General features: G+C 36.1%; 1 protein-coding gene across 14 annotated transcripts in view; it reads right to left on the bottom strand.

Annotated features, from left to right (window-relative positions):
* EYA1 (EYA transcriptional coactivator and phosphatase 1) overlaps positions 1-13,721 on the bottom strand; it is a 294,427-nt gene that overhangs the window by 142,959 nt on the left and 137,747 nt on the right. For 6 of the 14 annotated variants that reach the window (XM_019726030.3, XM_074318728.2, XM_019726026.3 and 3 more), the window contains exons 3-4: positions 1,976-2,025; positions 288-415 (exon numbers count right to left, since the gene is read on the bottom strand). The exons of 3 other annotated variants lie outside the window; for them this stretch is intronic. In XM_019726030.3, coding sequence (XP_019581589.1) covers positions 288-415; positions 1,976-2,025 — 178 coding nt within the window. Of the gene's footprint in view, positions 1-287; positions 416-1,975; positions 2,026-7,165; positions 7,444-13,721 lie in introns of those variants that run through there. 5 more of the 14 variants (XM_074318730.2, XM_074318732.2, XM_074318733.2 and 2 more) reach the window with 3 other exon arrangements.

Here is a 13,721-nt window from a genome sequence, read left to right as displayed (position 1 = left end):
ACGGTGGACCAGGAGATCAAACACACTCAAACATTAAAAATGTTCCACACAGGCCATATGTAGAATATGGATATATAGGCATCTATGCAAACTAAAACCAGTCTATGTCATGTTATAAAATCCTAGGCATGTGCAGCGCCTCACTAAGGATGCAAACTGATTACCTAAAGAGGAAATAGAACAGCAGTTTCATGACTTTGACAACTGAACTCATAACCACCTAATAACAAAGCGGACACTGATGAAGAAATAAGGTGCAAAGTAAACAGTGACAAGCAGACACTCACCTTCGGTGCCATTGGGAGTCATGGAATTACTATTTATATGAGAGTTATCGAGTTTGGGGCCACTGGGGGATTCACTACTACCACTCAGACGGCTATGTGGGCTGGTGAGATCCTGCATTTCCATAGACCTAAAGACAAGAAGCCTTCCGTTGGATCGTTGTACCAAATTCATAACACCACCATTTAATGCGCTAACGACTTGACACCTTCTTTGAAACACATTCACATAAAAGTCCCATTGTATCCATTTTCTTAGACTCAAAATAGTTCATCTCACATTATACCTGCAGTCATGCTTTCCTAACATGCAGTGCAGAAAGGTGTCACTTGCCTTACCTAGCCAGCCAAACAAACATTCCCAAGGAGCTTTTCAAACCTTTTTCTCTGATATAGCTCATCAAGTCACAAGATGTAATAAGACAATGACATCGATTTTAATTTTTAAAAAAAGTCAGTAATACTTCTTTTATATTAAAGAAAACATTATTTTTCTCAAAGAAAAGACAGATACGTAAACAGGTATAACAGGGAAAAAAAATCACTTTTCTTAGGAATCTGTTTCATCTAATAAATTAGCAGTAGGTACTCCCTTATAATTTACCACCCAATTGTAATTTAATGGGTCTCCAAACCAAATAAAACACTTCAAGCCTATAGTCTAGTGACAGGGAATGAGACAGTCCTGACGCATGTGTTTACTCTGGCAAACTGCTTAATTGTTCCTCTGTTTCCCTTGAAACAAATGCAGCATTAAAACGTTATGATGTCGGCTCACTTGTTTGCTTTGTGGATTACATACAGCCTGCCCAATTGAAAAGGGATCAGGCCAACAACACACAGTGCGTCCCTGCAGCATTAGCACTCAGAATATCTCAACTGTCACTCACTCAGGGCAACAATTCTGCTGCAGCGCTCTGGTTGTGCATTTTTACCATATAAAAACAGGTAAATCCCCCCTGAAAGTTCTTGAGCGTCAACACTTACTTATTCTATCAAAGGTACAGAAGCTACTACTCATGTTCACAATTGTACAACTATCCATGTATGGTTCATATTCTATTAATGAAGAGAGGAGAGGATTTACTTAAAAGTGGCTAAAAACGAACCTGGATACGTTTTGGTTTCAAAGTTTTGAAAATCTAAGGCCCATTCACTTTATTTTAAATGTATGTGTGTTGTTTTTCTGAAGGGGAGGGGGTATTTAATATTACATATATGAAGTGAGGACTGTTTGCTCCTCACCCTCACCGGGTCAATGAGAGAGAGTTATTTTAATTTGGAGGATGCACTTACTGACTGTAAATACTAGTTTTTAGAATAGCTTAATATGAACCATTTTGCTTCTAAAGTGAATTGTTACTTCCCCAGCTCTTCTGCCTTCAAACTAGAAATGGCTTAAAATCCAAATTCTGTCTCCTCATTCTCATTACATATTCAGGTTTCTGAACTCCAGAAACTATAGCCCATAATCATTTTCAAACCTAAGCTCCTCTTCCCTTTCTACTCAAAATGTTTTACAAGCACGCGCGCGCACGCACACACACACACACAACACACACAAATTGCTAAGTAATTTCCAACCCAGGCTGCTGCTATTAATAGAAATAATTAAGAAATACTAGACAAAAATAGATATGGGTCAGAGAGAGGTAATCTCCGAAAATGTCAAATATCAACAATATCCTTACCTGCAACTTGAGGAAACAGCAACATCTGAACTGGTTTGAGGTGTTTGCACCTGTGATCGGGGTAAAAAATTAGAAGCTGTTGTTAACTCTGCTTCAGTGTCAACTCTGGATTATACAGAGCACATGGCTGAAAACGACAATGCTCTCTTTTAACCAAAAGAGAAAAAGGAGGATACTGCAGCAGTGAAAGGCATATTGTCTTTAAGTTGAGGTCTCTGCCGCTGTTTCCTCCTGCAGGTCTACCCTTCTCCTCCCCTTGTCAGGGGGGAAAGGCAGCCAAATGACTGGATAGTGATTCATCACTGGCCTATGACAGCTGCAAACGGGATCACCCCTCCCCCAATCAACATGCAAAGCAGCCTTGCCCAGGCAGCTCCGAAAAGGTGCTTGGAAAAAAAAAAAAAAAAAAAAAAATCGCTATTAGCAAAATGAGTGTGTTTCACAGCAGTAGTTCAAGTAGTCACTTTCCAGCATCCTCTGAAGATCTTTCATCTTCTACTATCACCAGCTGAAACGGAGTTCCCGCCCAACCCTTTGACTCCCCACAGTTTCTTAACCTTATCACGATGGTTTTCTCTTCTATTGACTAGTTGTCATTTCACATTCACGGAAACAGCTTCCGGGCAACGTTCAGGTCATGCTGGACTAACTATAAACGGCAAAGGCAAGTTTTCACACCCCAAGTTCCATCACTGAGCTGTGTGCTCACTGACCCACAAAAATTTTAAATTTGGTGCATGCTTATTCCTCACTGCCTGGTAAAATAGAAAAAGCAGTTAGCTTTTTGTTTACTTTTCCATCTTGGAAACCCTGAAAAGGACTGGATAGCTTAATAATAATCATCAATATCCCAGTTAGCCAGCCTTTTGGTGTCTTTTGTCTCCAGACAAACCTGTATTTCGGGACTTCACTGAACAACTAATTTAACAAGCTTGCAGGCTTGGCTAGTCACTGCCTCCAGAGGCAGCACAAACTGCCAGCAGGTGATAAGCTCAGGTGAAGGTGGGCTTGCAAGCTCAGGCTAATAACGCTTTACAGTAACGAGTATTCTGCATAGTGTTTAAAATGGCTCAAAATTCCCAATCTTTGATGTGCATTTTCATTCAACCTGAACTGACATCAATCACGGTTACAGAACAAAGATGAGAACTGAAGCATCTCAAATAGCATTAATGTTATCCAACCAAATATCTTCTACTGAGTCCTGTTATTTTTTAATTATGATTTATGAAATTAAGAACTCCTACCTTTTGGCAAGAATAAGGCACTCCTAAAGTCTAAATATCTTGGTGTAATGTTACCTGAAATTTCTAGGTGTGCTTTCCTATAATACGTGTAGGATGAAAAATAATTTTTGAGATGCTTGAGCATTAAATGAAAATGTAATTTTAATGCCTGTAGATATGTCATTTTGTGATGACAATCTTCTGTAATTTTTGTTAAAATTAATGTTCTCACACAAGATTAAATGTTTTCCTTTAGAAACTGCAGCAATATACCTCAAGGATAAATTTTTTTTTTCTTTATTTCCACTTTTATACACCTGGAATAAATTATAGGTGAGAACTAACTTAGTTTTAAGAACTCTCTTGGCTTAATTATGTGAAACAGTATGTAAAACATACTTTCTGTTCAATGTTAAAATACATTCCTATTTTAACATTAGCTATATAGCATAATCTTGGACATGTAATTTTAGTTTCATTGTATCGTTTGAAAGTCTGATTATATTTATATTTGAGTTTAACCTATCATTTAAATTTCAAAACCAAACTGTTAATTAAAAAGTGAACTTCAAAATAATTCTAATACGTTTTCTCACTGAAAAACTAAAGTATTTTCACAACAACCTATTTCTTTTATGCTGACTCGACTCAGTTTCTACTGTACTTTTTATACACTACAATTTTGGAAAGTCCACATTCACGATCTTCATTTCATTAAGTATACTTCAGATATATTCTTTTGTGTCTCAAGGATTATTTAAACCATGTGTTGTGTGTTACTGTATTTAAAAATGACTCTTTAATCAAAATAACTTTAAAACAACTAATCCTCACTTAGGCTGGTCAGCTGAATCCACATCGTGGCCCAGGAAAAATAAATCTACTCTCAAGAATGCCAGTGCAGACAACAATTAGACACAGATGTGAGCAAAATTAGTTACAGTTTACAAAATGCTACACTTCACATGCTTTTAGTTTTTTATGTGTAGTACAAGATTACAATGCAGTAAAGAAACATACTCTTACAATGACTTATCTAAAAAGAACACCTATTTCTGATCCGTGTTGATTTTTCTCTGATGTCTGACACTATCTCTGGAAGTTTCTGTGCTTTCAAGGTCTAAAACCATAATGCGTTTCAAAAATAATTAGGCATATTTTCATTCAAAAGAGAAAAAAATATTTCATGGCTTTCAGAAAAAGGCGCTCAGTCAGCTCACATTTTCTGCTTTACATCATTAAACTTAATTTGTTTCTTGTCTTCTCCTAATCTGGTCTTTTTAACTCAAATGCTCCTATGAGTACAAAAAAATATTTCCCATAACCTTATAAATGGCCATTTTAGATGACAAAGAAGTCATTTCCCTTTAATGCTTTTTAAACCTCTTTGTATAGTATACCCATAGTAGCATACTGACAGAGTTGTGAAAATGCAGAGAGAAAAAAAGATAACCGAACTTCTTAGAATTTAAATTCGAGAATCCTAAACTAGTAACTTTGACTTCTGATTAGTTAATGAGGTCTTTTAAGTTTGCCTTTTTTCTAATTAAATTTATAATTCTTCCCAGATGTAACTTTTGTTGATGTTCAATTTGTCTCTCTCATTTTGTTAAACCTCACATAGTACTTCGCCAATCCATTGAATAGCCACATTAAATCTGTTAATACCACGCTCTTCAACCCCAGAAATTATTTCCAGAAGGCACACTTGCTTTGAGAGATCATCAAACAAGACTTAAGGTACACATTTTATCACATTTTCCCTACCACAGAGCTCAGGATGCAGAGCAAAATGCATGACGTTTGCACTGTTTATTATACTTTGCTAAATGACAAATCAAAAGCATCTGACAGAAGATCATGTATGAAAGCCAAAAAGTTAATAATGTTCTGTGAAAAGTAAACTGTAAATGGAAAGGGATTCTAAATCTCAGCAGCACAGAGCAAATAAAATGTAGGTACTTGTCTAAATTATGGGTTTTCCACAGGCTTTTCTGCTTGCTAGAAGCAATTTTTATAAAATGACTATAATTTTAAACTTTCTTTTTTCAAACTAAAAAGAAAATTTCAAAGTGAAAGTACTGAACTTATCTAAATAAATAGAGTTGGCAGGAGAGCGAGTTTTGCCCAACCACAGATCAACCTGAGTACTCCCAAATTTGAAAGACAATGGCAATTTTCTAATCAGAATGTATTTTATAGGGGGGGAATGTACCTTAGGCATAAATCTGCTTTTTAATCAGAACACATTCTTGCTAAAATTCTCCTCAGTCAATATTTCGACCGAGGTGTCCATGCTGTCATAAAAACCTAAACCTAAAATTGAAATAAACTTTTGTGAAGAGATGGATGCCTTTTAAATGTTAACACTTCCTTCCGTATCAGCGTCCCTAAAATGACTGCTTTAATACTATTACTGATTTTTAATAGAATATACCGTATTCCTTTTTGAAGTATGTCATTTACAGAGAATGACAAAATAAGAGTTCCCTTGAAGACAAAAACATGTACTTAAATGACATTGATGCTACCTATAGTTTTAAAGGATTGTTTTCAAAACTAGCACTTATTGAAAAAGTTGAATGAAATACTTTCGATATCTGATTAAATGGAAGAAGTGGTTTTATTCTCGATGCACGTGTTTTTCTTCTTTCCAAAGGTTTCTGATAAATTTTTGCATTCAAATGGAAATTTTCTTTTGAGAAAATCATTTATCATGTCTACGGACCTCATATAGCAGTTGACTTCCCTTTGGCACTCTAAAATTTCAACAGCCGCTCAGTTAGGCTTCTGTGTCACCGCGAAGAATTTTCAGGATTGAAAATCCGTGGCTGCTTGCTCACTGACTGAACACTTTGGGCCTTAGGAGAACTCAAGCAGTGAGCAAGTCAAATATCAAACATTTGATAATGCCAAAAAGCATGACTATTCATGTACCAGAGTTCTCAAATCCAAAAGGTGGGCAGAGACATTCCCAGAAGCCTAAAATAAAACCTACTCTGATAGACACATTGCAAAAAAACAACCCCAAACCTATAAAACTACACTATATGCTTATACCGTCTTTTTGTTACCCCTTGTCATTTTGAGAAATGAAACATAAAAACGCTTGTCTAAATTCAATGACAGCTCTGAACTTACTGAATTCTTGCAAACGCTATGCTTAAATGTGTTCAAAAACTCCTTCCAAGACATAGAAGCCCATGATTCATTAGCAATTCATATACTGAACAACAAATATTGTAAGTAATTCAAAAGTTTAAGAATCTAGAATCTTGTTTTTTAATTTCAAGGTCCAGGCAAGTCACATAAAGTGTCAGTAAGTGAAAAATACATCAATTTGGCAAGCGTTTATTATTTTACCTTTTGCAGACGAGCCTGTTTAATATAATGCTAGGGGAATGTGTTTACTGAAGCAAAAAGATTTCCTTCCTAAAAAGTGGTATCTTCTTTTGTTATCTGTTGTCCTTTCAAAACGTTAATTCCTTCCTTCTTTTCTCAGATCAACCTAGTGTGTAGGAAAAGTTATCTGCCTGTTGCAATGGATATATCTATGTATCTACATAAGTATCTATCTGAGTTTATTCAGTATCACAAATAGTTGCAGTTTGTGCAGCAATTCAGAAAAGAGATACGAAGTCATCTCTCTCCAAGAATATAGCCATGCGTTCTATTTACTGATACAGATCACAACAAAAGTAATTGCTAACAATTAATTTGTCATTATCTCTTAATGATGCTAATCGCTGAGATAATTTGGGGGTTAAGAATTATACTTTTATGACGGAACCCTGCGGCTCATAAAGGACTAGGTACAAAGTGTCATAATCTTCCCCGAGCTCTCATGTTTTCATTTTAAAGGAAACCAAAACAATACTAAAAGCGCCCTCGTTATCTTGAGCTTCGCCCACAGGACAGCTGTTACCAGTCACTACAATTTTTCAAACAGGCAGCTTGTACTTACAGCGCTTACATCTGCTGCGTCCACCAGTTTACTGCGCTCCTTCGAATTTTCTGGTTTAGCAAACCTCCATTCCTGACATAGTTTCGCTCCTGGATAAGGACGCGCGGGAGGGCTGTTAGGAGCTCCCGGCGGAGCCCGGCGCTGCTGGGAGCGGAGCGCGTCTGCAGGGGTGAGCCCGGCCGCGGGGACGGCCGCCTGGCCGCTGCTGCAGGCTCGGGCTGCCGAGCGACTGAGCGAAAACGCGTTCCCCAGAAACAAAACCGCCACAGTGGCCGGCAACAGGAAGGCTTACAGTCGGAAGTGGCACTGGAGAGTTTCTACCTCGCCCCAAACTCGGAGCCATCAGCTCCCACCGTTCTGTTTAGAGACCGTGTGGAGCCAGGCGCTCTGGCCCCACGGAACAGCAGCAGCTGATAGCATCTGAGCACCCTAGACAAAGAAACAGCAGAATCTCATCCCTCGATTTGTTTGCGCAGCCTTGTAGGTCTGCCCGTGGAGCCTCGGGGCTTTTTTTGTTGTTGTTTTTGCAACGCAAACCACAGCTATTCTCTGGTCCTAACCTTATTGGTTTAAATGCAACAATTGGAAGGAGCACTGCTCGGTCTGACTCAACCTTGCTGCTTAAAAAAAAAAAAAAAAAAAAAAAAAAAAAATTTATTATGTAAATGAACGCGCCCCATGCTATCAGAATAAACAGCTGTGTGAGAAGAACTTCTCGGAGACACTGTCAACACACATCTCTGGCTACAGCAGCTACCAATTACGAGCTTTGGGGAGTAGTTAGTTACACGTTATCTTTTATACTTTTCCAAAAGTTTTTTTTTTTTTTTTTTTTTTTTTTTTCAGGCCCTGAAACTTGGGGAAGCGATACTTTAAAAAAAAAAAAAAAATTTTTTTTTCCGAATGTACCAACTGACAGGTCTGGGGAAGATAAAAAAAAAAAAAATAGAATGGCCATTTCCACATTAAGTACGCAAAGGGCGGTTTTAAGCAAACGTGTAAGCTATTATCAGTTTAACAATGGAAGCCTGAATCATGATTCTGCAATGGTTTCTAGAATGGCAAGTTTTACCTGAACAACTTTTGTGGAGTATGAACCAGCTAATATTTCAGTGTTAATATTTTAAAATGATTTTGGGGGAAAAGGTTTATTTTATCTAGAACTCTTTCTTTACAGTCTGTTCTTTTTTTTAAAAAAAAAAAATTGAACTCAACTCAGAATCTATGCATGATAATCTATAACACCTGGAGAGTTGAGCTATTCAGCTTATGACTAAATCACAGCTCCAGTTTAAGTTATTTACTTACTATCATATTTTAGGCAAATAAATGACTTCAGTTTTAGATTGATGACTTAACCATTTTATCGATTTCAAATATTTAAAGAAGGCATCACTTATGTGACTGGTTATTATATTTCTATTTGCCAGCCCTCTACCACAGTTCAAATAACAGTTTATTTTTGATACTACTCACTCATCATAACCAATTTTGTACTCTAAAATCTTGATACTCATTGGATTTTCCTTAAAACTGTTTTGTCATGACCCATAATACTATTCTATGTATCTGGGCTTTTCATTAGTAATAAAAAGCATCTTTTCGTTAAGGCTCTTGCCTTGATATGCAAAAACATTTTAAAAATCACAGTAATTGCTTAAAACATTTTAAAATACATTTTCAGATCATCAACTAATAAGTCAGACAGGCACAGCCTTACCTTATCTTTGCTAATTTGTAAAAAAGCACCCTTCTGAGGCAAACAAAACACAAAGCTTCTAATGACCAAAATTCAATATGGACCGCCCCATTCCCCGGAAAGGATGCCAATCTGAATTCCTCAGAAAAGAACGCTTTGTCAAACCCAAGAGACAGCTCAAACTGCAAACTCACCTAGGATTTCATTTTCTATGGTAGCGGCAAGGAACCATGGGCTAGTCATCTACCATATTTGGGAAGCCGGGTCAAAAATCAGTTGATTGCTATTGGATCTGTTCATATATGCAGCAGAAATAGAATTACGTTACCACCTACAGCACTTTCTCAGACCAGAAGTATCACTTATTCAATATACTCAAGTATATATGCAGAAAATAAAATTCAGCACGTAATGGAGGTTTCTAGTGCTGTGAGGAAATGGAATGTTACACTAACTCAATCTATATCAAACAGTAACTGCTTTTGCTATCATATTTATTTCTAAGCTCCATAAAATATAAAATTGGAGGTCCTGGTTGGAGAATTTAACCCTATTTGAAACGTCACATTAAACTATTGTACCCATGGTTCCCCTAATTTAAAAATTGTTTTGGACATAAAGGGTACAATATTATTTTTCTGATCCACGAAAGAGTGTATTGACAAATCCAGAAGTCACAAACTATATGAAGTCAGAACCAGAGGGATATCATGTAAAGTATCTGACTTTTATACAGAATTGCCTACATTGTAATAAAATGTATTACATTCATTTTTATATTGAAACTGAATTATTTTTATTTATATAACCAAACAACACACCGTGAAAGAAATGATGCATGCAATTAGGAAGAAAATTATGAAAAGCATGATGAACGTAATGTGACCACTAATTGAAATGATATAGGCCATGATTCATAATTATATAACGAAGAGCTAAGTCATTGGCTAAAAGAAATATCTATGTGCACATCTAGCACTTTTAAGTGGTTTCCTTCCCTAAATTAAAATTAAATGGATTAAAAACAATCACATGCTTATCCATAAATTGCCTGTTACTACTTTGGATATCAGATATGTAATAATTATCATATAACTTACACCTAAAATATAGCCCAAATGTAAGCCATTACTAATAAGACACAATTGGCAGTGCACTGTTAACTTCCAATTGGTAAATTTTCACCAACTATAATTGCAGACTTAACCATAAACTCTAAGGACCAGGTGTTCCCTAAATAAAGTCACACACATTACAACAGAAATTGGAAAAATTTGCTGAAATTTTGCCATTAGTAAAGACAGGTAATAGTAGAAAACATTACTATATGATAGTTCCTACAGGAATTTCAACCCATAAACATGAATAGGAGTAAAAATTTTTCTAATACGTTTTTTCTTACTGAAACAAAATTACATATATAATTTTACCTGGTAAAGGAAAACACTTGAAATAGTCAACTGTAACAAAATGTCTGAATACCCTCAAAGAGACATACCTTTCATATACTGTATCTCCAAACAGGTTTTATCTTACAGAGCAAGCTGTTGCTTAGATATGCAACTGGTTATATAAAAGCCTGTAATTTTGATAGAAATGTTTTGTGCTTGTCAATTAACAGAGAATTTTAAATAAAGGCATAATTACAAAAGTAAACAAATGTCCCTAATTTTAAAAAAATTCAAAGGCAGATATACGGGATTCATTAAAACAACCAAAAAGGTAACTGGGAACTTTGCTAAAAAAAAAAAAAAAAAAAAAAAAAAAAAAAGATAAACAGTTGATGTCACCAACTTAAATATAACAAACACTGAGAAAACAAGGGATAGAACACAACGGTCCCTTTCCCTATTCTATTCCATTAACAATCATAAAGTTCTTGAGTAGTTCTGACATTTCCAATAGAAGCTATACTCAAAAGTTCTTTTTCTTCCTTTTGTGTTTACCTTTAAGTAATTTTCAAATTAAGCATGCATGCTATTACCTGGTCTGATGTAGACCATCTCTTATCTCTCTGTTTCTACCATTCATACGGGATTATTTCTCAAAAATACTAGGCTGGTACATTGCAAAATAGAATTAGCGCTTAAAGACCAATGCTTTTTCTTCAAAAGCAGCATCCGAGTTATTATTTCTGCCACATTATTAAAACCAGTATGATCTGCAACTAAGTCCACATTTGGCCATTCAAACTGTTCAAAGTGGAACGGCAAACAGAATATTCCAAACTACTGTACTTCTAGCCCTTCCGTTTCCAGGTAGCTCTATCTTCTTGTGGTCTTGGCCATTGTACTGTTACGTTGGTGCAAAAGTTATTGTGGTTTTTGCAATTGCTTTTAACCTTTTAGATTGCAATTACTTTTGCACCCGCCTAATACATTGCTGGCTTTTTTATGGAACCCTTGGAACAGTGTGTCTGGAGAGCTGACACTCGCATCCTTGCAGGCATCTGGAGTGGTCACTCCCATGACCTCCTCTTTCCCCACTGGCACGAGACCTACAATGAGAGCCCTGCTCCCAGAAGCCTTCTGCTGAAACGCAACCAAGTAAAACATCCTCTATTTATTTTAAGAATGATATTAAATCCGCCAAACTGAATGTCGACCAGCATTGTGCTAAATGTTTTCCATTCAAACTCCAACGTGAATAGCTTTTAACAGTAAATTTAAGGAGGCAATTACTAACTAGTCACTGTACCACGGAAAATTATTTTCATAAATATTGCAGCCTTTATACCAACACGATATGGAAATATGACCTATGTCCTGGCCCCTTAATAAGCACATTGGTTATTATTCATACATATGAGTAATCACCATTTATTTGTGTAGGGTGGAAAATGTGTTATCATATGTAGCAATGACTGCCCATAGGATGTTTTTTTTTTGTTTTAATTATTACTCTTAATAAAACTTGGAGCAGCACTTCCTGAAACTAATCATGATAATGAGGGCAGCAGTAGATTTTTAAGCAAGGAGAATGGGATGATAGAGGTACTGAAAAAAAAAAAAATGACATATTAGGTTTTCTATTTTTAAATCAACTGATTTTTCAAAGTGGCAAACAGAGTTACTTTTTTTCTACTTTCTGCCAAAAATGTGTAAATAATTGGGCTTGGAACCATATGCTTAATCTCAGCAATATGCTATTTTGCTTTCTCACATGGTAAAATGGATTTCTGTTGACATGAAGCAACTTAGAAAACCCAGGTTGTCTCCTCTTCAGCCTCTTTTTCCCCCCCAAGCCCTGGGCAAAACGAATCTTGTCAGCACCTCCCAATACATGTAAGAGGATCTGGAAACTTGCTTTGTGTTTTCCAGGTTTCATGACAGCTGAGTTCACAGTTTTTAAATTCTCCAGAAACAGTGAATATCGCATGGAAGAAGGAAAGGAATGATCATTTATTGAGTGCTTACTATGTGCCAGGCACTGTGCTAGGCTTTTGATATTCCTCCTTCATTTATTTTAGCAAATAATGTCACAGCTTATCTGTATTGGTCCTGTTTCTAAAAAATATGCCACCCCCCCATCCCGTTCCCACGCCCCACTAACTATTTGTTTTGGGATCTGCCTCATTTCTCCAGCACCATCAAAGTTACCAGGAAATGGCAGACTGAACACTGGGGCATTAATACATCCTGGTTACAATATCATTTTGGAGCAAGGTGAGACCCAACGAGGTTAATAAGTCCAGAAAGGTTTGTGATATATTGAAACAATATATACTGAGACGATACATTCAATATAGAATAGACACAAACACGATACAACATCAGCTTATTTACGAACACATTTGCAAGTTAGTTCACAGATTCAAAAATAAAAGCACATTAAATTGTCAACAGGGAAAAATTGCGACGAATCCTTAAACTTGAAATGATCAAATCAGGAGGTGGATATTTTTTCTCACTATTTATTTAAAAAAAAGGTGAACTAGCTTGCTACAGTAGGGATTATAAATATTCCCAACTTTTTCTTTACAATAAAAAAGAGAAGCTGAAAGTCCAAGTTCACAAGAAGCAGTTATACAGACAACTTGTTTCACAGTTCTGTTCATGTCTTCCCTTTTGAATTTCTTAATTTCAGTTACCCAGTGTGCTATGCTTTGATCTTAATAGCTATTACATCATAAACACTTGATTTGTTCACCTAGGAAATAATTACATCCAAAATGCCCTCCAAGTCTCCTTAGGCATTGGGAGGTCCATTTTAGTTATTCTGAATCAAGAAGCTCTATTACTGTTACAAAGGAAATGCCAAGAAGGGGAAAAATAAAAAAACCAAAACCTAATAACCTATAGGATTTTTTTCTTCCTTCAAGCAGCATTAACTTTTCCCCCCTCCAGTCTCCCAATCGAAAAAAAAAAAAAAAGAGTAACCTCTAAAGCTGTTTTAGACAGAAGGTCAGAATTCAAAGGATTGGTAACTTAATCCACAGTGAGCTGCAATCACATCACTATTGGAAACACAACCAGAAGCACCATTATTCTAGATGTTTTTATTAAGCAATGTCAATAGGTATACAACCTGGAGGTCTCCCTACTGTAAAGATTCGTGCTTGCAGGCGATCAAGTTGCCTTGGGTTCTTGAATTTTACTTTACAAAGCAGTACAGTAAGGAAAAAATAGACTCCGGTGAATACAAGGGAAATCAATAGCTTCAGTTTGTTCAAATACAGAGAGGCCCTTTTTAGGGTCAACTGTTAATAAAGATAGAAGTATTTTAGTCTTCAGATGCTTACGATTAATAAGAATTCTTATTTCAGATGGTTTAATATTTGGAGTATTATATTGATTTTTTTGATTTTTTTATTTTAAACGTGTGGTTCATGTTCTTTCAAAAACTGGAAGCCTGGAA

Source organism: Rhinolophus sinicus, chromosome 7 (genome assembly GCF_057876585.1).
Source record: "Rhinolophus sinicus isolate RSI-liver-muscle chromosome 7, RSI-T2T, whole genome shotgun sequence".
Taxonomy (NCBI): domain Eukaryota; kingdom Metazoa; phylum Chordata; class Mammalia; order Chiroptera; family Rhinolophidae; genus Rhinolophus; species Rhinolophus sinicus.
This window is presented reverse-complemented; position numbering and strand designations above follow the sequence as displayed.